Raw genomic sequence first — 17,250 nt, 5'->3', positions numbered from 1 at the left:
CGCTGGCTGCTGGGCGGTACAGCAGTGCAGAGGAGGGAGAGGGAGGCGGGCCAGGGCCGTTTCAGGCGGCAACCCTCATCACCGCGCGCTCTGCAGAGTGATCGAGCGCTCCCTCTTTTGGCCGGTTTTCCACGCAGATCTCTCTCGCAACGGCGCGCAGCTCGTGAAACCCGAATGCAGCGACTGGCCAGCCTCGCAGTACTTCTCGAGAGGGAGCGGGCTCAAGGGCTCAAGGCAAGGCAGGCAAAATGTTACAGCGAACCGCACCCGTCGACGTGGCCCCAAACTCGGTCCGACACACAGACAGAGAGAGAGAGAGAACGTAGAGCGACGAGGAGGAAGGGTGCGCTCGAGGGGGAGGAAGAGCGTGGGAGGTGGAAGGAGACAAGAATGTGTACTTTTGCGGCCGCGACTGGGGCGAGCCGTCGAGAGAGAGAGAGGAGGGGGTGGTGGTGACCGTCGTCGTGTCGTCGTGAAACCTCCTTGATGCCGGCGCGAGCGCGAGTCACCGCACTTCTGCGCGCTCGCGCCGCCTCCTCCCTCCTCCTCTTCCTCGACCGACCCGACTGCGAGCTGCTCGACGCGGGCGCCTTATGCGACCTTGGCCTTCTTCTTGGCCGGGCCCTCGGCGTCGTCGCCGTTGACCGAGCCGGCCTCGCTCTTGTGGTCGGCGAGGAGCTGGTCAAAGATGGCCGGCTGGCGCAGGCCGAGCTTGCCCGACGAGATGCCGCGGTGGTACACGCGCAGGACCGTGTCGACGTCGTCCATGCTCTGGGTGCGCACGTCGGCGAGCTCCTTGATCTTGGCCGTCTGCGCGAGCGAGGAAGAGTCGAGGTGAGTGCCGGCTCGAGGACGACTCGTCGCCAAGAGGGAGAAGGGGACGCACCACGTCCTTGACCTGGTCGTCGCTCATGTCGAGCTCGAGCTGCTCGACACGCGACTTGACGGCGTTCCAGCCAGTCAGGCGCGAGCCGATGTCGATGTAGCGCGACATGCCAAAGTCTTCGGGCTTGAGGACTGCGCGCGAACGAGGAATAGGTCAGGGCCTGCGCTCGAGAGCTCGAACGAGACAAGAGAGAGGAGGACGCACTCTCGTACGTCGACGGGTTGGCGAGGATGGCCTTGGCGTGGATGCCGGCCTTGTGCGTGAACGCACAGAATCCGGTGATCGGGTTGTTGAACGGGACCGAGATCTGGACGGCGTCGGCGACCAGGTTCTCGACCTCGCGGAGCATGGGCAGGTTGTACTTGCCCTTGGTGTAGACCGGGTCGACGACCATCTAGAGAGGGAGGGTAGGGGGCGAGAGTGAGCGACGTCGTCTCGCGGCGAGCGAACGTCGGGCCGCGACCTCTCGATCGAGCCAGAGCCCGACGCTCGAGGGGACGAAGAGACAGAGGAACTGAGGGACGCGCCATGCGGGCGATGAGGCCACCGAGGGTCGTGATGCCGTTGCGCTCGCCGATGCCGAGGACGGACGTGTCGATGTGGGTCGCGCCGGCCTCAAGGGCGCAGTAGGCGTTGGCGACGGCGCAGCCCGAGTCGTCGTGGAAGTGGCACTCGATGTCGCACGAGACGACGCCGCGCAGGGTGCGCACGAGGTCGTACACCTGGCGCGGGTTGGCGCAGCCGACCGTGTCGGCGATGCCGACGCGGTTGACGCCGACCTTGTCGACGGCGCGGTAGATCGACAGGAGGTCGACGAGGTCGGAGCGGAACGAGTCCTCGGACGAGAAGCGGACCTCGATGCCCTTGCTCTTGACGAACTCGATGACCTCGACGGCCGACTTGATGATGTAGGTGATGTCCTTGCCGTGCGAGTACTTGCGGAGGAACGACGAGGTGCCGATGACAATGTCGACGCCGTCAACGCCTGCGAGGGGACGATGGATGGTCAGCTTCCGTGGCAAGTGGGGGAGGAGGGATTGGGAGGAGAGGGAGAGGGAGAGAGGGACGGACCGGTCTCGACAGCCTTGCGGGCGTCGTCCATGTGGCAGCGAATGTGGGTGAGGATCTTGGACTTGAGGCCCATGTTGCAGATGCGCTTGCAGTCGTCGAACGACTGCTCCGAGGCGGCGGGCGACGTGAGCTCGATGTACTCGACGCCAAAGTCGCTCAGGGCCTGCGCGATCTTCATCTTGGTCTCGGTGTCGAAGAAGGCATTGGCGAACTGCTCGCCCTCTGCGGGTAGTGCCAGCCCCAGTTAGTGGATGCGTGACCGGCGATAGATGACGGAGCTCGTTCCCGCTCGGCCCGAAGGCGACAGAGGCGAGGAGGGGGAGGGGAGAGAGCGAGGGCTCACCGCGCAGGGTCGACTCGATGATCTTCCAGTTGGAGGTCTGCAGGACAAGGCTCAAAGGTCAGCAGCGTCGCTGAGAGGCGGAAGCCGTCGGCGGAGCTACCCCCCTCGTCGAGCTGCTCCGCCTCACGACTCGCTCGACGCGCTGTGGACGAGTAACAGGGGTGGGACTCACGTTCGAGAGGTAGTCCGAGGCACGCGGGGCGTACGGGTTGCTCTGCGAGGCGGCGGGAGCGCCGTTCTCCTGCTGCTGCTTGGCGGCCACCTCGGGCTGCGAGGGCGCATGAGCGTCGATGGGGGTGAACTCGGGCGGGACGGCGCCCTCGGTGGTCGGGACGGGGGCCGGGTCGGCGGCAGAGGCAGCGGCAGTCGGGCACATGGTCGGGCTGGTGCTGTGGTGAGGGAGAGCGAGGAGGAGAGGCTCAGTTGTGACTCTTCTCCTCCGCCGCCGCCGCTCACACTCGCTCGTCAAGCGCTTCTCGGGCTTCCCCCTCTCGTCGGTTTTTCTCTCCGCGTCGGACAAATCGAACCGCCGCAACCAAGTCAAAACGTCAACGTCAAACCGCGTCGCCCCTCACAAAGTTGCCGCACTGCCCGCTCGCTCAAGCTTTGTGCTCTCTCGGCACTGCCGCTGTGGAACCCTATGAATAGCAGACAACCCGAGGAGGACAAGAGAGAGGGAGAGAGACAGAGAAACGACGAGAGGGGACAACAACAGGGGCGACGGCTCGAGAGACCTCTACTTCCGCAGCGACGACGACGACGGGCCCTCTCCTGGCGTCGACGGGCTCCTCAGGCTCTCGTCGTCAAACTTGCTGTTCGACTTGAGATGCGCGAGGTGCGCGACGGCGACGGCGCGGTCGACATCGGGAACGGCGCCCTCGGGCTTCTCGAACAGGAGCGCGATCTCCTCGAGCGTGAGCCCGTTCGTGTTGACGGCGAGGGCGTACCACCCGGCGAGCTGTATGACGATGAGGACGGTGCTGCGGGACAGAGAAGGCGTCGTCAGGATGCTGTACGCCGCCCGAGGACGTTTAGGAAGGTCAGGTCGACCGGGACGCACTAGACGAGGTAGTACTTCTGCAAGGCGCCCGAGAACATTGTCAGTAACGGCGACGAGGGACTCGGGGCCGAGAGAGATGGAGAGAAGAGACGCACCCAGCCGATCGAGGCGAGGGCGACCGCTGCGAGGGGGAAGACAAAGATGACGCGTGAGCCGAGGTCGCCTGCTTTGAGAGGCGGAGCGAGGACGCACAGTTGACATAAGAGTTGAAGATGGAGAGCGACTTGGTGAGGAGGGCGTTGGCCATCATGCTGCGCGGTGCGCGAGGTCAGCGAGGGTCGACTGGGCCGCCCGACGGCGTCGAGTGGCAAGGCCGTGCCCAACGACGACCAGCCCGCAGACAGAGGCAGAGAAAGGTGGACGCACCCTTTGGCGCGCATGTAGAACGGGAGGACCTCGGCCGTGTAGCTCTGCGGGGGAAAGAGCTTGTCAGTGCGTCGAGGTCCGTGCGCGGGCCAGATGAGGGAGGGGACGCACGAAGAAAAGCGGCCCGCAGACGAGGTTGAAGAAGAAGTCGTAGAGCCATCTGTGGGTGCGCCGTTGTCGGTGAGCTGCGACAGGGACGAGGGAGATGCCGGTCGACGCACACTGCGACGACGGCAGCGATGCCTGCGCCTTTGCCGCCGTTCTGGGCGTACAAGGCCGACGCGACAATGAGCCACACTGCAAGGGGTGGGTAGAGACCGAGTCAGGGTGGGCTCTCAAGGACGGCGCGAGGAAGAGGAGAGGGCGAGAGGGACACACCGTTCGAGACCAAGACGCCGACCCACGCCGTCATCAGGAGCTTGCGACGAGGTACTCGCGGCACGAGCCACACTCCCTGTAACGTCGAGTATCGCGAAGAGTCAGTCGCGAGTCCGGGAGAAAGGCGGTCGCGAGGAACAAGGGACGCACGAGGAGAGAGGCCATCCAGTTGAAGATCTGCAGGCCACCGTTGATCCCTGTTACTCGCCGCGTGTCCTTCAAGCCGACGAGAGAGAGGATGCTCGTGTAGTAGCTGCACAGGAGGCAAGTCGTCAGGGCAGGCTCGACAGCGAGAGAGAGAGACAGAGAGAGGGAGAGGGGGGAGGGCGGCGAGGAAGAGAGGAGGGGACGTACAAGGTGATGATGGCCTGGCCCGACATGCACTGACAGAAGCCGACCCACAGGACGAGCGCCGTCCGTCGCCGATTTGCCGACGTCGCCCACAGGATCGACCACCCGAACTGGGTCGCCTCGCGCTCCTTGCGCAGCGTGTCCTTCATCTCCTCGTACTCGAACCGGACGAGCTCGGTCTCCTCGCCGTTGCCGTGGTACCGCACGAGAAAGTCGAGGCAGGCCTGCTCGTCGCCGCGACCGAGGTGAAACCGGGGCGATTCGGGGACGAAGAAGACGGCGACGAGGGCGAACATGGCGGGGCCGATCTGGATGACTGTGCGAGAGCCTGGGTGAGTCGATGTGCGCCGAGAGAGCGGGAGGAAGCTGGACGTACTGTAAGGGATGCGCCAGGACCAAGACGTCGAGAGCGACCCGGTGCCGAAGATGGTCCAGGCCGCGACGATGCTGCCGAGGATGTAGCACGTGTTGAACAGGCTCGCGGCGGTCTGGCGCTGCGACGGATGAGGCAGCTCTTGCAGGAGGATGGGCGAGATGATGACGGCAAAGGCGAGGCCCGAACCACTGCGAGGGCGAGTTGTCAGCTCTCGCGCCTCTTTCGGGGCTCGCCATCGAGGGAGGGAAGAGAGGGGACGCACATGATCGCTCGAGAGCCCAGAAAGAGCCCGTAGGCCGACGTGTTGCCCTCGCCCGCACAGGTGCCCAGGACGGACCCGACGACCATGGTCAAGGCCGCGTACCGGAGGCACAGGCGCCGACCCCAGCGGTCCGACGCGTAGGCGGCGATGGGCGCGGTCGACAAGCCGGCGCAGTACGCGACGAGGTTGAGGAACCCGATCTTGGACGGCGAAGGGTTGCCGAGGTCGGCTCGCCAAGGCTGCATGGCCTGGTAGCCCGAGATGAGCGCCGAGTCGTATCCATTGTTTCCCTGGGTGATGTAGATGACGAGGAGGGCGAGGTTGAGCGTGACGAGCCCTCGGTCGCGCCACCAGGGGCCGGAGCGCTTGTACGCCTCGTCAAACTCGTGAAAGGCGGTCGCGACGGTCGGCATGGTTCGAGGAGGAGGGTGTCGAGGTCGGGAAGTCGGGTAGGGGTCGGCGGGTGGTATAGGTCGGTCAGGGTAGGGTACAGGAAGGGTACAGGCGACCGGCGACCGGCGTATAGGTCGGACGAGGGTGACAGGGAGGGGTCGAGCAGGAGGGCACGGTGCGTCGACGAGGTGCAGGCCGCCAGGAGGCCGTTGAAGGATGTGCCGCCGCTCGGGTCGCCTTCAGGAGGGTTGATGTACCGATACAGGCCAGGCCGGCCCGTCTCGACGGCGTCGTCGCGGCGCAGTGTCGAAGGATGGCGGGACGGCGATGAGGCTGCCGGGGTCGCAGGGAGCGCCGCCGGTGGTCGCCCTGGTGGGTGCGGCGAGTAGAAGAAAGCTTGTCGAGCAGACAGGTGTGTCTGTACGAGCGTGCAAGGGTGGTGACGAGGAGGGAGAAGCGGCAGCAGCTCGTCGTCCCCCCGCACTCCGCGGTCAGCCGAGTGGGCCGAGCTGCTCTCTCGCATGGCTCCTCACCGCGCTCCCCAGCTCTCGAGAACTCGCTCGGGTGTTCACCAGCTACTCGGTGGCCCCTCTGGGGCGAGAGCCGTGCACAGAGAAGGAGAGGTGGCGGTGCGAGCTCCTCGACGCTCTCGGCGGGCAAGAGGCTCGTGCAGCCCTGGCAGGAGACGTGCATTGCAGCTCAAAGACGGACGAGCGTGACCCAGGAAGAAGAGGTAGGAATACGAACAGGGAAGAAGCCTGGAAAGCCCGACGGCCTCGCGCAACGCCTCGTCCAGCCTGCCGCCTCGCGCTCAGTCGGCATACTGCGCACGTCGGCCCAGAGTCAGTGCCTCGTCGGGGTCGTCGCACACACAGAGAGAGAGAGAGAGGGACGCGCCAACACGAGCTTGGCGCCGCTCCTGACCCATCGCTCGAGCTCCTCGTCGTCGCGCAAGCCGACGAACTGTGCCCCGCTACCCGCCGCTCCGCCGCCCTCCTCGCGGTACCGCAGCTGCGTGACGTCGCTCCCGAGCCGGTCGCGGACCTTGTCGAGGAGCGCGCCGAGCGAGACGGTCGGCGGGACCCGGATCGCGATCAGGTCGTCCGTGTTGCGATGGAAGATCTTGATCTTGATGAAGGCCGCGCCCTGGTTGGCCGTGCCCATCGGCGGACGTGTCGACTCGGCCGACCGAGGAGGCTGGTCGTAGTAGCCCTGGTCGTATTGGTCTGCGAGACAAGGCGACGAGGCTGGGTGAGCTCGAGGACGAGGACGAGGGAAAGGGACGACGAGGAGGACGAGAGACGCACCATCGTACTCGGGCTGCTGCTGCGACTGTCGCTGCTGCTGGTACGAGCCGTTGCCGTACGCCGCGCCGTTCAGGCTCATGCGCCCCATCTGGTCCGCCACGTCTGCTCCTGCCGCGCTCCCGCTCGCGTACCCTCCTCGCGCGAGCTGCTCGCTCGAGCTGCGCCCCCCGGCACTGCTGTCGAGCTGGTCGAGGTAGTCGACGAGCTCGCCGTACTGGTTCTCGATGCCCTGGCTCGGCGCGGGCGACGCGTCGGCGCCGTACCCGGCGTGCCCTGGCGCGACCTCGACGTCGCCGGCTCGAGGCACGAGGAACTCGTACATGAGACCCGAGGCCCGGATGTGCTCGGGGAGGGCGCACAGGTCCGACAGGTAGATCGACAGGTCGATAACGCGCTGCGAGCACACGTTCTCGTCCTCGCTCGTCGTCGGCCCGGGCATCATGGGCAGGATGCGCTCGGTGCGGCCGTCGTCGCCGGCGACTCGGCCCGCCTCGACAGGGAACTCGTCCATGAGCGCGATCTGGAAGTCGTAGAAGTCCTGGTACAGGCGGTACAGGACGAGGCTGGCGCCGGTCGAGAAGAAGGCGCGCAGGTGGAACCAGAACGAGCCCTCCTCCTGGTGGAACGACTCGACCGACGCCGACGTGACGAGGCCGTACTGCCGCCGCTCGCGCGTGTACGAGTACCGCGGGTCGTACCCGCCTTGTCGAGGGCTGAGGGCGTCGCCGGTCGGCGAGTCGTACGCCTGGTCGTACGCCTGGTCGTGGTCGACGCCGTTCGGGGAGGGGATGGCTTGAAGAGGAGGGGCAGAAGTCGGGGCGGGTGCGGCGGCGGCGGCCGATGACGAGGCCGTGGAGGGAGCGGCGGCGCTCGACGTGTCGGCAAAGTCGAACCGGCCGAGCGGGATCGACGCCTGCTTGTAGTCGGCCGTCATCTTCTTCCACTCCTCGACCTTGGGCACGACGGCGCTGCGGATGAGCTCCTCGACGTTCTCGACCGGCTTGCCCGTCGCCATGTCCTGGATCTCGACGAACGCGACAGGAATCAGGCCGGGCCCGCCGAGGCGGCCGATCGGCTTGGCGACGAACCACTCGTGGTTGGACTGCGCGATGACGATGATGGGCTCGCCGCGCTTGGCGTCGAGCTCGTCGGGCCGCTCGGCGACAAAGTCGTACTGGACGACGCCGTACAGCGGCTGGTGCTTGCTCGCCGACTGGGACGGCGGCCGCAGCTGGCCACTGCCCTGCGACGAGACCGACGCCTTGTGCGCGGCGGCGCCGACGTGCGGCGGGCCCGGCTGCAGGCCCGAGGCGCTGCTGACGCTCCCGCTGCGCCCTCCTGCCGCCGCCGCGCCGTACGGGCTGCCGCCCGACCCGCTCCCACGATCGCTCCCGCTCCCCGTCGACGACTTCTTGCCCGGGCCCTGCAGGCCGGTCTCGCGCACGTTGCGGCCGAGGACCTGGAAGTGCGACGAGGGGACGAGCCCTCGCGCGCCCGTCATCGGGTTGGCCGCGTCGAACCAGTCCTCGCCGCCCTCGTCGCTCACGACGTGGAAGAAGTCGCCCTCCTCGAAGCTGAGCTCCTGGGCGGTGCGGGCCCGGTAGGCGGCGGTCGCGCGGATGACGCGCTGGGGTGGTGCGGGTGCCCGAGCGACGACGGGCCGCTGGCCGTAAGGAGGGCCGCCAGACGTGGCGCCGGACGTCTTGACGACGCCGGTCGGTGCGCCGATGCGGTCCTTGTTGAGGGATCGGCGGATGCCCTTCATCGTCGTAGATGAATGGCGGGGGGAGGAGAAGGGGAGGAGGGGGAGGTCGAGGTCGGTGAGGTAGAGGCTGCAGGTGCACGAGGCAGTCAGTACACAGGCCAAGAGAGCGCACAGCGTGCGTCGCCAAGCCGGACCGCGACGGCGACGAGGCTGGCGAGCTGATCACTCACGCGACGAGAAGGGGCACGCTCGAGAGAGCTCGGCGACGAGTAGGCCTGGGATGCTGTGTGTGGCTTGCGAGAGGTCAGAGCTCGCTCGGTGACTGATCGAGTGCAAGGGCAGAGTGTACGCACCGGTGAGGCGGGCCGGGCGAGGTGGTCGAGGATTCTCGAGCCGACGGGGAGGCGACGAGGGACGCCGGGGGGCTGGACGGTGCGCGCTCGAGCTGGACGGGGTGTTGGGACCGGCTCTGGCGAGTTTGGGCGTGCTCGTGCTCGACCAGGAGGCGCAGGCGACGAGATGAGGTTGCTCAACAAGGGCGAGACGCGAGGCGGCGGTGTCGAGGTCTCGCTTTCTGCCGACAACCGGCGCAGCCAACGTCGCTCTGGCCGCGAGCGAGCAAGCCTGCGTAGCGTGCGAGACAAGGACAAGCAAGGCGAGCCGCGAGACGCAGCTATCCAGCCTCGCGAGAGCTCCAGATGCTGCCGCTTCGAGCGCGAGTCGGAACCAGGGTTGCATTGCGAAAAGGGGAGGTATCGAGAGCGAGGGATACAGAGAGAGAGGGAAGGCGGGGCGAGGTATGGGCACGACGGCGGGCGCTCAGGCGGCGTCGAGTCCGCGCACCCAGCTCGCGAGGTCGGCCGGCGGCTGGCGCTCCCGACTGCGACGGATCCAGCCGTGCGAGAGGAGCGCTTGAGGTCCAGGTCGAGTCGCCGGGTCTTTGTCGAGGCTGCGGGCGCGGTAGGGAGGTCAGTCACGGCCCGAGTCGAAGAGGAGTGGACGACGACGCCGCACCAGACCTGGATAAAGTTGCGGAACGCGTTCGTGTACTTGATGCCGTTCTCGGGCTCGTCACGCAGCTCGACGGCGCCCATGCGCAAGAGGTAGGTGAGGAGCTCGATGGGCCCGTTGAGGGGAGCCTCGCCGGGCGCAGGGAACGGGAACCGGTTGAGGGCGACCTCGAGGACCGTCACGGCCATCGACCACACGTCCGAGTTGATCCTGCAGAGGGACGACGAGTGTGAGCGACGACCAAGGGAAAGAGAAAAGGAGAGGGACGCACGAGTACTGCCCGCCACGAATTCGCTCGGGGCTGAGGTAGAAGGTGGTGCCGACGAAAGTGCCTGCGAGGCTGTCGACGAGCTCGCCCGAGACGCCAAAGTCGCACAGCTTGATGAGGCCGTCGCGCGTGACGAGGACGTTCGAGGGCTTGATGTCTGTCGAGGAGGATCGGGTCGTCAGTACGAGGGCGCGAGAAGGGGGGCTCGAGCGGACGCACCTCGGTGGATGATCTTCTGGTCGTGCAGGTAGACAAGCCCTTCGAGGATCTGCAACGGCCGTCCGTCCGTCAGGGAGGTCGCACAAAAGAGGGAGGGAGGGAGAGGAGGACGCACCGATTCGGCGATCTTGCCCAGCACTTTCTCGCCCGTGCGGTAGCCGCGCTCCTTGACCTTCTTGTACAGCCGCTCGAGGCTGCCCGCCTCGCAGTACTCCATGCAGATGCCGATCTGCGAGTTGTTCTGTGGGTCGGGCGACGTCAGATTAAGAAAAGGGAAAGAGAGAGAGGGGGACGCACGGCCTCGAGGAACGCGCCATAGTACTGTACGATGTGCGGGTGCGTGCAGTCGCGCATGAAGAGCAGCTCGCGCAGGTGCTGCTTGTGGAGCTTGGGGTTGGGCGACGTCGTGATCGTCTGTCGCCGCGGCAGAGTGAGCGAGATCCGCATGTCGGAGAGAGAGAGAGAGGGGGGCGAGGAGCGCACCTTCTTGGCCATGATGAGCCCGGTCGGCTTGTGCAGCACCTTGCGCACCTCGCCGCTCGCGCCCTCGCCGAGCCTGCCGCGGTCCTCGATCGTGCCCGGCGAGATGTCGAGCGCGTCGTCGTCGCCCTCGTCCTCGGTCCCGCTCAGCCCACTGCTCTCGTAGCCCGACGCGTAGCCCGCCTGTGCCGGAAGGGGCAGTCGTGGGCTCGGGTGCGGCGAGTCGCGAAGGACGGCCTGGACGTGGTCGCCGTAGAACGTGATCTTGGGCGACGGCGCCGCGACGCCGGAGGACGCGGTCGAGACGAACCCGCCCGGGCCCGAGAGCGGCGGCGACAGGTGGTCGGCGGCCTTGCTCGCGGCCGCGGCCTTGAGCATCTCGGCGTTGAAGCTCGGCTTGCGGCTCGCGACGCGCGAGTTGCTCCTCGGCCGTCGGGTCGCCCCGCTCAGCTCCTCCTCGAGCTCGTGCCCGCCCGCCGGCCCGTTGATGACGTCGAGGAGCTCGCCCGCCATGCGCTCCTGCTCGCCGTGGCCCCAGGGGCGGTGCGCGCCGTCATCGTCGTCGTCGAACTCGGACTCGGACTCGTCCGGGCCGTTGAGGGCGGACGAGTAGTGCGACGGGCCCTTGGTCGGGATCGCGAGCGACAGGCCGGCGAGCCCGTTCGTGACGCCTGCTGGGAGCTTGAGGGAGGGCCGCCCGGGCTTGGTCGTCGAGGCTCGAGGCGCGGATGATGCGGGGGCGAGGGAGAGCTGAGGAGGGCCGGGCTCGTGGGCGGGCGGCGTTGCGGGTGCCGACCCGGGGAGCTGCAGCTTGAGAGGCGAGCGAGGTGGCCGCTTTGGCGGCAGCACTGCCGAGCCCGACATGGCGGACGGCAGAGAGGTCGACGAGCAAGAGGGATTCGGCGAGCACCGCCTCGTCGATCGTGGTCGCTCGCATTTTCGGCGCCCTCTCGAACTCGCTCTCACGAGACAGCTACAGGCAGAGAGGTGCAACGAGAACAAAGTTGCAGCCCGCCCCTCGAGAGCCGCCGCATTTTGCGAGAGAGCGCGTCCACCTCACGCCTTGGCCGCGTCGACGCCCTCGGCCGGCCAGAGCCAGCCTGCCGGGCCCTCGACGTTGCCCGCCTGGATACCGGTGAGGTTCTGGAGGACTGCGAGGAGCGAGGGAGGGGCATGAGTCGCTGCTCGAAAGGAAGGGGGCGAGCGAGGGCGAGGTGGAAGGGAGAAGAGGGCGAGGACGCACGCTCGAGGGTGCGCGGGCCCGCGTTCTGGCCGTCGCCGATCGAGACCTTGGCCTGCTCGCCGTCGTCCTTGAGGTAGGTGATGGACCGGATGGGCGTGATGGCGGCCGCCGTGCCGCACGCCATGACCTCCTCGAATCCGCCGTCGACGACCTCCTGGAACGCGATCGGGCGGTGGTCGACGTTCCAGCCGAGCGAGCGCGCGATGTCCATCAACGACTTGGCCGTCACCGACTTGAGGATGCTCTCGCTCTTGGGGTAGACGAGCGTCGGCTTGTCCGACTCGTGGTCGCGCTTCTTGATGGCGATGAAGTTGCTGGTCGAGAACTCGTCGATCTGCGTCCTCGTCTTCGAGTCGAGGTGGAGCGTGATGGCGTAGCCCTGAGCCTTTGCTCGCGCCTGGTACTTGAGCACCGGGGCGTAGTTGCCGCCGGCCTGCGCGCGCACGGACACTCTGGGTCAGTCCCGCGATTCGCGAGAGGTCAAGGAGAGGGAGGCAGAAGAGACGAGGACGAGAGATGAGGACAGGGGGCGGAAAGATAGAGAAGGAGGGAAGGCGAGAGGAAGGGAGGGAGGGAGGGACCGAGCGAGGGGCTCACCTTGACCGTACCGGTGCCCATGGGTGCAGCGCGGTCAAAGTCGTGCACGACGACGGCGTCGACACCCGGCGCCTTGCCGCCCGCACTGCCGTACAGCGAGCCAAGCGGCGTCACGTAGACGAAGAACGTGAACTCGCGACCTGCGACGAGGCCCAGCTCGGCGCCAGTCGCGATAAGGGTCGGCCGGACGTAGCACGAGCCCGAGGCGCCGTAGGGCGCGTGCGGCGGCACGAACTGGAGGTTGCGGGCGACGGCGGTGTGGACGGCCTCGAGGAAGAGGTCCTTGGGCACCTCGGGCATCGACAGGGCGGCGGCCGAGTGGTTGAGGCGCGCCGAGTTCTCGTCGGGGCGGAAGAGCTTGACCTGGCCGTCCTCGTGGCGGAACGCCTTGAGGCCCTCGAAGCACGAGGCGCCGTACTGAATGCCGACGGCGCTGACTGCGAGAGGCGAGGGTCAGGCTCGAGGTCGCTCTAGAGCTGGCGGTCGAGAAGGGACGCACTGTGCATGTTGAGGTAGGGCGAGTCGGACCACTCCTGCTTGCCCCAGCTGCCATCCTTCCACACGTATTTGACGAACCCGGCCGTCGGGTACAGGTCGAAGGCGAGCTGCGGGAGGGAGACGCCATGCGGGCAGGTCAGCCAGGGTCCGGTAGGTCGTATGGCGGTCTGTCACATGTGCAGCTGCCCACCGCGGTTCGTCGAGAGGTGGCTGTCGCCGAACGAGGCCGCGGGGAGTGGGGAGGAGATGAGGGAGGGAGGAGGGAGCGCGGACGCACCTTGGGCCAGTCGAACTCGGCGCTAGGAGCAACAACTTGAGGAGCCATCGTAGCAGGTACCGAGTGGCAGCAGAGTGAAGAGCGAGCGAGAGAGCCTGGCCTCCTCGTCCTCCTCGCCTCCACCGCGGCGGCGCGACGAGGAGTCAACTCGCGACTCGTTCCACGGCGGGTCACTCTCGATCGCTTGCTCAGCACAGGCTTGCCGAAGCTCTGCCCTATCGCGCTCTCGGTCGGCAAGCTTCCTCGCGACGAGGGACCGCTCGCGAGAGAGTCAAAGTGCGGGCGAAGAGGAGGACGAGCGCAGGGCGCCGTCATGATTACGAGGGACACGTAGATGGAGGCTTGTACAGATGGAGGAAAAGAGTCTACTTCTTGCCCTTGCCGAGGACCTTGGCTACGGCGCTCTTGACGACGGCGCCGGCCTTCTCAACCTCCTTCTTGGTCAGGCCGCTCGTGACGCAGATGCGGATGCTCGGCCGCAGCTCGACCATCTCCTGCGCCCAGTTGCGCTTGGTCGTCGACAGGAGGACGCCGTTCTCGGCCGCGGCGTCGACAATCTCCTGCAAAAGGCGCTCCTGCTCCTCTCGCGCCGACTGGGCCTCGAGCCTCGCCTCGACGTCGACGCCGCGCGCGAGCGTCGACGGGTACCCGACCGCGCCCGGCGCCGGCTGCACGACGATGGGCTGCGGCGGCGGGTGCGACACGTTCGAGTGGCTGCGTGCGCGGCCCTTGACGCCGCCGTCCGCCGCCGCCTTGTGCAGCGCGTCGAGCGTCGACGGCTTGATCATGAGGTGGATGAGGGGCGAGATCTCGGCCGACAAGATCTCGATGGTCGGGATCTGGTCGAGGATCGTGCGCAGGGCGCGCACGTTGGCGGGGAGGGACGCGAGCGGGTGGGCCGGGTTGGTGGAAGTGACCGAGGTGGACAGGAGCGCGATCGCCTCGGACGCCGAGACGGCGAGGAGAGGCGGGAGCGAGGCGGAGAAGACGGATGCGGGCGAGTTGATGCGCTGCAGGAGGGGCGCAAGACTGAGTGAGCGGGGCCGACGAGAAGAAGATGGACGAAGGGGAGCGAGCGCACCTGGTGCATGACGACCTCGCGACTGCCGGCGCAGAACCCGCCGCCTGCAGCGAGCGAGCTCGCCATCGAGCCCATGAGCATGTCGACGGCCGCAGCCGGGACGTCAAAGACCTCGGTGACGCCCCGACCGGTCTTGCCGACGACGCCGAACGACCAGGACTCGTCGAGGATGAGGCGGTACTTGTACTTGTTCTTGAGCTCGATCTGTCGACGTCAAGGAAGGGCGGGTGAGTTTGTGCTGCACGAGGGCCGACAGCGAGAGGAGGAGGCGAGAACGCACCACCTTGGGCAGGTCGACCATGCTCCCATCGTTCTCGAAGATGCCCTCGGTGACGATGAACCGCCTGCTTGCCGTCGGGTTGCGCTTGTACTTCTTGTCCTCTTTGCGGATGCCCTCGAGGATGCGCTCGAGCCCGGCGTAGTCGCCGTGGTCGTACCAGCGCACGGTCGAGCGCGAGATCTGGATGCCCTTCTGCAGCGCAAAGTTGATGCCGCGGTCGGCGACGATGATGTCGCCACGCTTGCAGAACGACGGCACGACCGACGAGACGCAGCTGAAGGCGTGCGCGTAGATGATGGCGGCGGGAACGTTGAGGAAGGCGGCAATGTCGCGCTCGAGCTCGAGGTGGACGTCTGTGGGTGCAAGCGGTCAGTTTCTCGTGCCCTAGACCTCGTCAAAAGGGACAGAGGACGCACCGAAAGTGCCGTAGAAGCCGGCCGGGCCGCAACTGCCGACGCCGTACCGCCGGAGAGCGCGCATGGCCTTGTCCTTGATGCGGTCGTTGCCCGCGAGGCCGGCAAAGTTGGCGCTCGCGAGGTTGGTCACCTGCTTGCCCGGCTGGTCGAGCGACATGGGCTGCGTCGGGTCGTGCGGGTCCTGGCCGGGTTGAGGGAAGATGACCTTGGGGCGAGGGCCGGTCGCGCCGACGATGATGGGCGGGTGCAGCGGCGTCTCCTGGTTTGGCGGGAGGAGGGGTTCGGGCGTCCACTCGCTCACGAGCTCGTCAATCTCCTGCAGAAGGTAAGGGAGTGTGAGCGACCGCGTCCAACAACACTCCGCCGCCGTCCCGCAGTCCACTCGACCACGGCGGCTCCTCGGGCTCGTCCGCAGGCAGGGAAAGGCAGGACGCACCTTCTCGCTCAACTTGACAAAGTTCTTGCCCGAGCTCTCGCCCTTTGTGCGAGCCATGAGGTAGGTGCGGACGATGAAGAAGACGAGGAGGATCTCGAGGACGGTGCGGAACGGGTCGTCCTGGTGGCTCGCCTTGAGGTACCGCCACACGATGGCGCTGCCCGGCACGCGCGACGACAACTCGGACAGGCGGGCGAGCGACGCCGACAGCGCCGCGACGAGCTGCTCGGACGCGAGGCTCGTTGGTGCGGCGGGCACGGGCGTCGCGTACGCGGCGGGTGCGGCATAGGGTGAGGCCATGGCTGGCTGTGTTCCACGCAGCGGGTGCGGGTCGAGCGAGCGAGGGCTGGGAGAGCGCGAGAGACGAAGCCGAGGTGCGAGATCGGGCACGACGCGGTCCGACGAGACGGATCTCTCAGCACGACCCAGGCGTAGCTCGAGGACAGTCACGACTGCGATGCGATTGCTTTAGATGCATGGCGAACAACAAGGTAACACGGCCGGACCAGCTCTGCGAGACTCGCTCCCGCCAACGTTGACCGCCCCCTCAGTCGCTCCTCAGCAGGAACCCGACGCCCGTCGTCCGCAGCTTGCGCTCAAACTCCCTGCAGGACATGAGAGGGCTGTCAGGACAGGCGCCACTTGAGGGCAAAGGCGAGAGAGGGAGTGTACGCACCTGTACCACTTCTCGACGAGCCCAAACTCGATCCACGAGCCCTGCCCGTTCGGCAACGGCTGCGCAAAGCTGCCGACGGCGTTGAACAGGTTCTTTCCGACGAGCGCCGCGAGCTGCACCGGGTCGGGCCCGGCCGGCTTGGCGGGCACGAGCGCCGTCGCGAGCGCAGGGTTGGCCGCCGCGCCCGCGCCCGTCTGCCCGAGCGCCGCGAGCTGCGCCTCGACGGCAGCGAGGGGCTCGCACGAGATGCCGAGTGTCGCCGTGCTGGACGAGCCGGACGAGCCAAAGGACGAGGTGGATGCGGCCGACGAGGCGACAAAGGTGCCGCGCAGGCGGAAGATGGCCGACGGCTTGGCGTTGGTGAGCCTGCGAGACGGGCGGAAGGGTGTCAGAGCATGTACGCGGAGAGCATCACGCTGTCAAGGCGGACGTGTCAAGGCGGACGTGAACGCACCCGCCGATGAGCTGCCAGCCCTTTCCTCTGCGCGACGGGGCGAGAGGTCGAGGTCAGCGGTTCGTCCTCTCTTGGGCGAGAGACCAGGGGGTGACGGGACTCACGGCGCTTCGAGGTGGATGGTGCAGCCGTAGCCGTCCGGGAACGGGGCCTGGCCGGTGAGGAAGACCGAGATGTGGTTCAGGTCGTGGGCGTCCGGGATCTGGACGGCGAACCGTTCGGGCGAGTCTGGCAGCTGGACGACGGGTTGCCTGTGGTACAAGAGAGAGGTCAGGTCGGGCACAGCGGTCCAGACGAGGGGTGGACGTACACGAGGCGACCTGCAGAGGCGGCGAGGAGGTGAGCCAGGGTGCGGCGCAACGAGGAGTGCAGGGGACCGCGCGAGCGCACCTGGGACGAGGACAGCAAACATCTTTGCTCTGGTGGGTCGCAGCTGGATGTACGGTCGAGGCGGGACGAGCGAGCGAGGTGAGCGAAGGAAGGCGAGCGATTCTCCCCACAACCCGACTCGCGGCCTCTCTCTCTCTCGGGACCCTTGCTGCACGGTCTCGACAGCTACACATGGCTCACGAAGAGGATGCGCCGCGAAAGAGAGCGACGAGCGAGAGAGGCGGTGCGAGCGAGGGGGAGGCGGGCCAGCTCGCTTGCTCGGTGGGTACGAGCACCTGGCGCTTACGAGGGCGCGGTTCAGACTGCAGTTGCGAGCGCAGAGGCGAGCCCGGACGGCCGGGCGCGCGCACGTCGGCGCGCGTCCACAGGTGCCTCCGCCTCGTCTCGGCTCCTCGGTCGCGCTCGCTTCCAAAAGCTCTCGCTACT

At 67.2% G+C, this 17,250-nt stretch overlaps 7 protein-coding genes across 7 annotated transcripts; all 7 read right to left on the bottom strand.

Annotated features, from left to right (window-relative positions):
• Window positions 1-228: 228 nt before the first annotated feature.
• RHOBADRAFT_48529 (uncharacterized protein) lies at window positions 229-2,676 on the bottom strand (the record flags this gene model as incomplete). The annotated part of the gene is made up of 7 exons (XM_018415150.1): window positions 229-810; window positions 887-1,017; window positions 1,091-1,280; window positions 1,414-1,871; window positions 1,958-2,179; window positions 2,301-2,337; window positions 2,473-2,676. The coding sequence occupies 7 exons, from the start codon at window positions 2,674-2,676 to the stop codon at window positions 592-594; spliced, it is 1,461 nt and encodes a 486-aa protein (XP_018270914.1). The 3' UTR covers window positions 229-591.
• A 317-nt stretch (window positions 2,677-2,993) lies between these two features.
• Window positions 2,994-5,506, bottom strand: RHOBADRAFT_53796 (uncharacterized protein; the record flags this gene model as incomplete). Its single annotated transcript, XM_018417010.1, has 12 exons — window positions 2,994-3,280; window positions 3,361-3,377; window positions 3,456-3,481; window positions 3,553-3,611; window positions 3,727-3,770; window positions 3,838-3,886; window positions 3,948-4,023; window positions 4,105-4,180; window positions 4,255-4,357; window positions 4,459-4,771; window positions 4,832-5,019; window positions 5,094-5,506. The coding sequence occupies 12 exons, from the start codon at window positions 5,504-5,506 to the stop codon at window positions 3,037-3,039; spliced, it is 1,608 nt and encodes a 535-aa protein (XP_018270913.1). The 3' UTR covers window positions 2,994-3,036.
• Window positions 5,507-6,329: 823 nt separating this feature from the next.
• On the bottom strand, window positions 6,330-8,558 carry RHOBADRAFT_15227 (uncharacterized protein; the record flags this gene model as incomplete). Its single annotated transcript, XM_018412249.1, has 3 exons — window positions 6,330-6,712; window positions 6,968-8,006; window positions 8,115-8,558. The coding sequence occupies 3 exons, from the start codon at window positions 8,556-8,558 to the stop codon at window positions 6,330-6,332; spliced, it is 1,866 nt and encodes a 621-aa protein (XP_018270912.1).
• A 759-nt stretch (window positions 8,559-9,317) lies between these two features.
• On the bottom strand, window positions 9,318-10,854 carry RHOBADRAFT_36811 (uncharacterized protein; the record flags this gene model as incomplete). Its single annotated transcript, XM_018413387.1, has 7 exons — window positions 9,318-9,447; window positions 9,513-9,719; window positions 9,781-9,934; window positions 9,997-10,045; window positions 10,112-10,237; window positions 10,294-10,410; window positions 10,480-10,854. The coding sequence occupies 7 exons, from the start codon at window positions 10,852-10,854 to the stop codon at window positions 9,318-9,320; spliced, it is 1,158 nt and encodes a 385-aa protein (XP_018270911.1).
• A 603-nt stretch (window positions 10,855-11,457) lies between these two features.
• Window positions 11,458-13,152, bottom strand: RHOBADRAFT_27300 (uncharacterized protein). The gene is made up of 5 exons (XM_018412784.1): window positions 13,092-13,152; window positions 12,816-12,921; window positions 12,317-12,753; window positions 11,720-12,152; window positions 11,458-11,627 (listed from the first exon to the last, which is right to left on the bottom strand). The coding sequence occupies exons 1-5, from the start codon at window positions 13,137-13,139 to the stop codon at window positions 11,533-11,535; spliced, it is 1,119 nt and encodes a 372-aa protein (XP_018270910.1). The 5' UTR covers window positions 13,140-13,152; the 3' UTR covers window positions 11,458-11,532.
• Window positions 13,153-13,375: 223 nt separating this feature from the next.
• Window positions 13,376-15,604, bottom strand: RHOBADRAFT_36805 (uncharacterized protein; the record flags this gene model as incomplete). The annotated part of the gene is made up of 7 exons (XM_018413386.1): window positions 13,376-13,684; window positions 13,796-14,101; window positions 14,173-14,376; window positions 14,453-14,805; window positions 14,869-15,028; window positions 15,074-15,184; window positions 15,305-15,604. The coding sequence occupies 7 exons, from the start codon at window positions 15,602-15,604 to the stop codon at window positions 13,457-13,459; spliced, it is 1,662 nt and encodes a 553-aa protein (XP_018270909.1). The 3' UTR covers window positions 13,376-13,456.
• A 141-nt stretch (window positions 15,605-15,745) lies between these two features.
• On the bottom strand, window positions 15,746-16,846 carry RHOBADRAFT_53791 (uncharacterized protein; the record flags this gene model as incomplete). The annotated part of the gene is made up of 6 exons (XM_018417009.1): window positions 15,746-15,909; window positions 15,981-16,346; window positions 16,435-16,461; window positions 16,539-16,685; window positions 16,745-16,754; window positions 16,825-16,846. The coding sequence occupies 6 exons, from the start codon at window positions 16,844-16,846 to the stop codon at window positions 15,852-15,854; spliced, it is 630 nt and encodes a 209-aa protein (XP_018270908.1). The 3' UTR covers window positions 15,746-15,851.
• Between the last annotated feature and the right edge of the window lie 404 nt (window positions 16,847-17,250).

This window comes from Rhodotorula graminis (assembly GCF_001329695.1).
Source record: "Rhodotorula graminis WP1 unplaced genomic scaffold RHOBAscaffold_7, whole genome shotgun sequence".
Taxonomy (NCBI): Eukaryota; Fungi; Basidiomycota; class Microbotryomycetes; order Sporidiobolales; family Sporidiobolaceae; genus Rhodotorula; species Rhodotorula graminis.
The sequence above is the reverse complement of the archived record's forward strand: the minus strand, read 5'-3'. Positions and strand labels throughout refer to the sequence as shown.

Bases quoted from the DNA above. Each gene is read 5' to 3' on its own strand.
- RHOBADRAFT_27300 (XM_018412784.1), bottom strand. From the start codon at position 13,139: ATGGCTCCTCAAGTTGTTGCTCCTAGCGCCGAGTTCGACTGGCCCAAG. The intron at 12,754-12,815 runs GTGCGTCCCTTC...CGCCTCTCGCAG, and splicing joins GCCCTACCTCAACATGCACA to TCAGCGCCGTCGGCATTCAG. The intron at 12,153-12,316 runs GTGAGCCCCTCG...GTGCGCGCGCAG, and splicing joins TGGGCACCGGTACGGTCAAG to GCCGGCGGCAACTACGCCCC.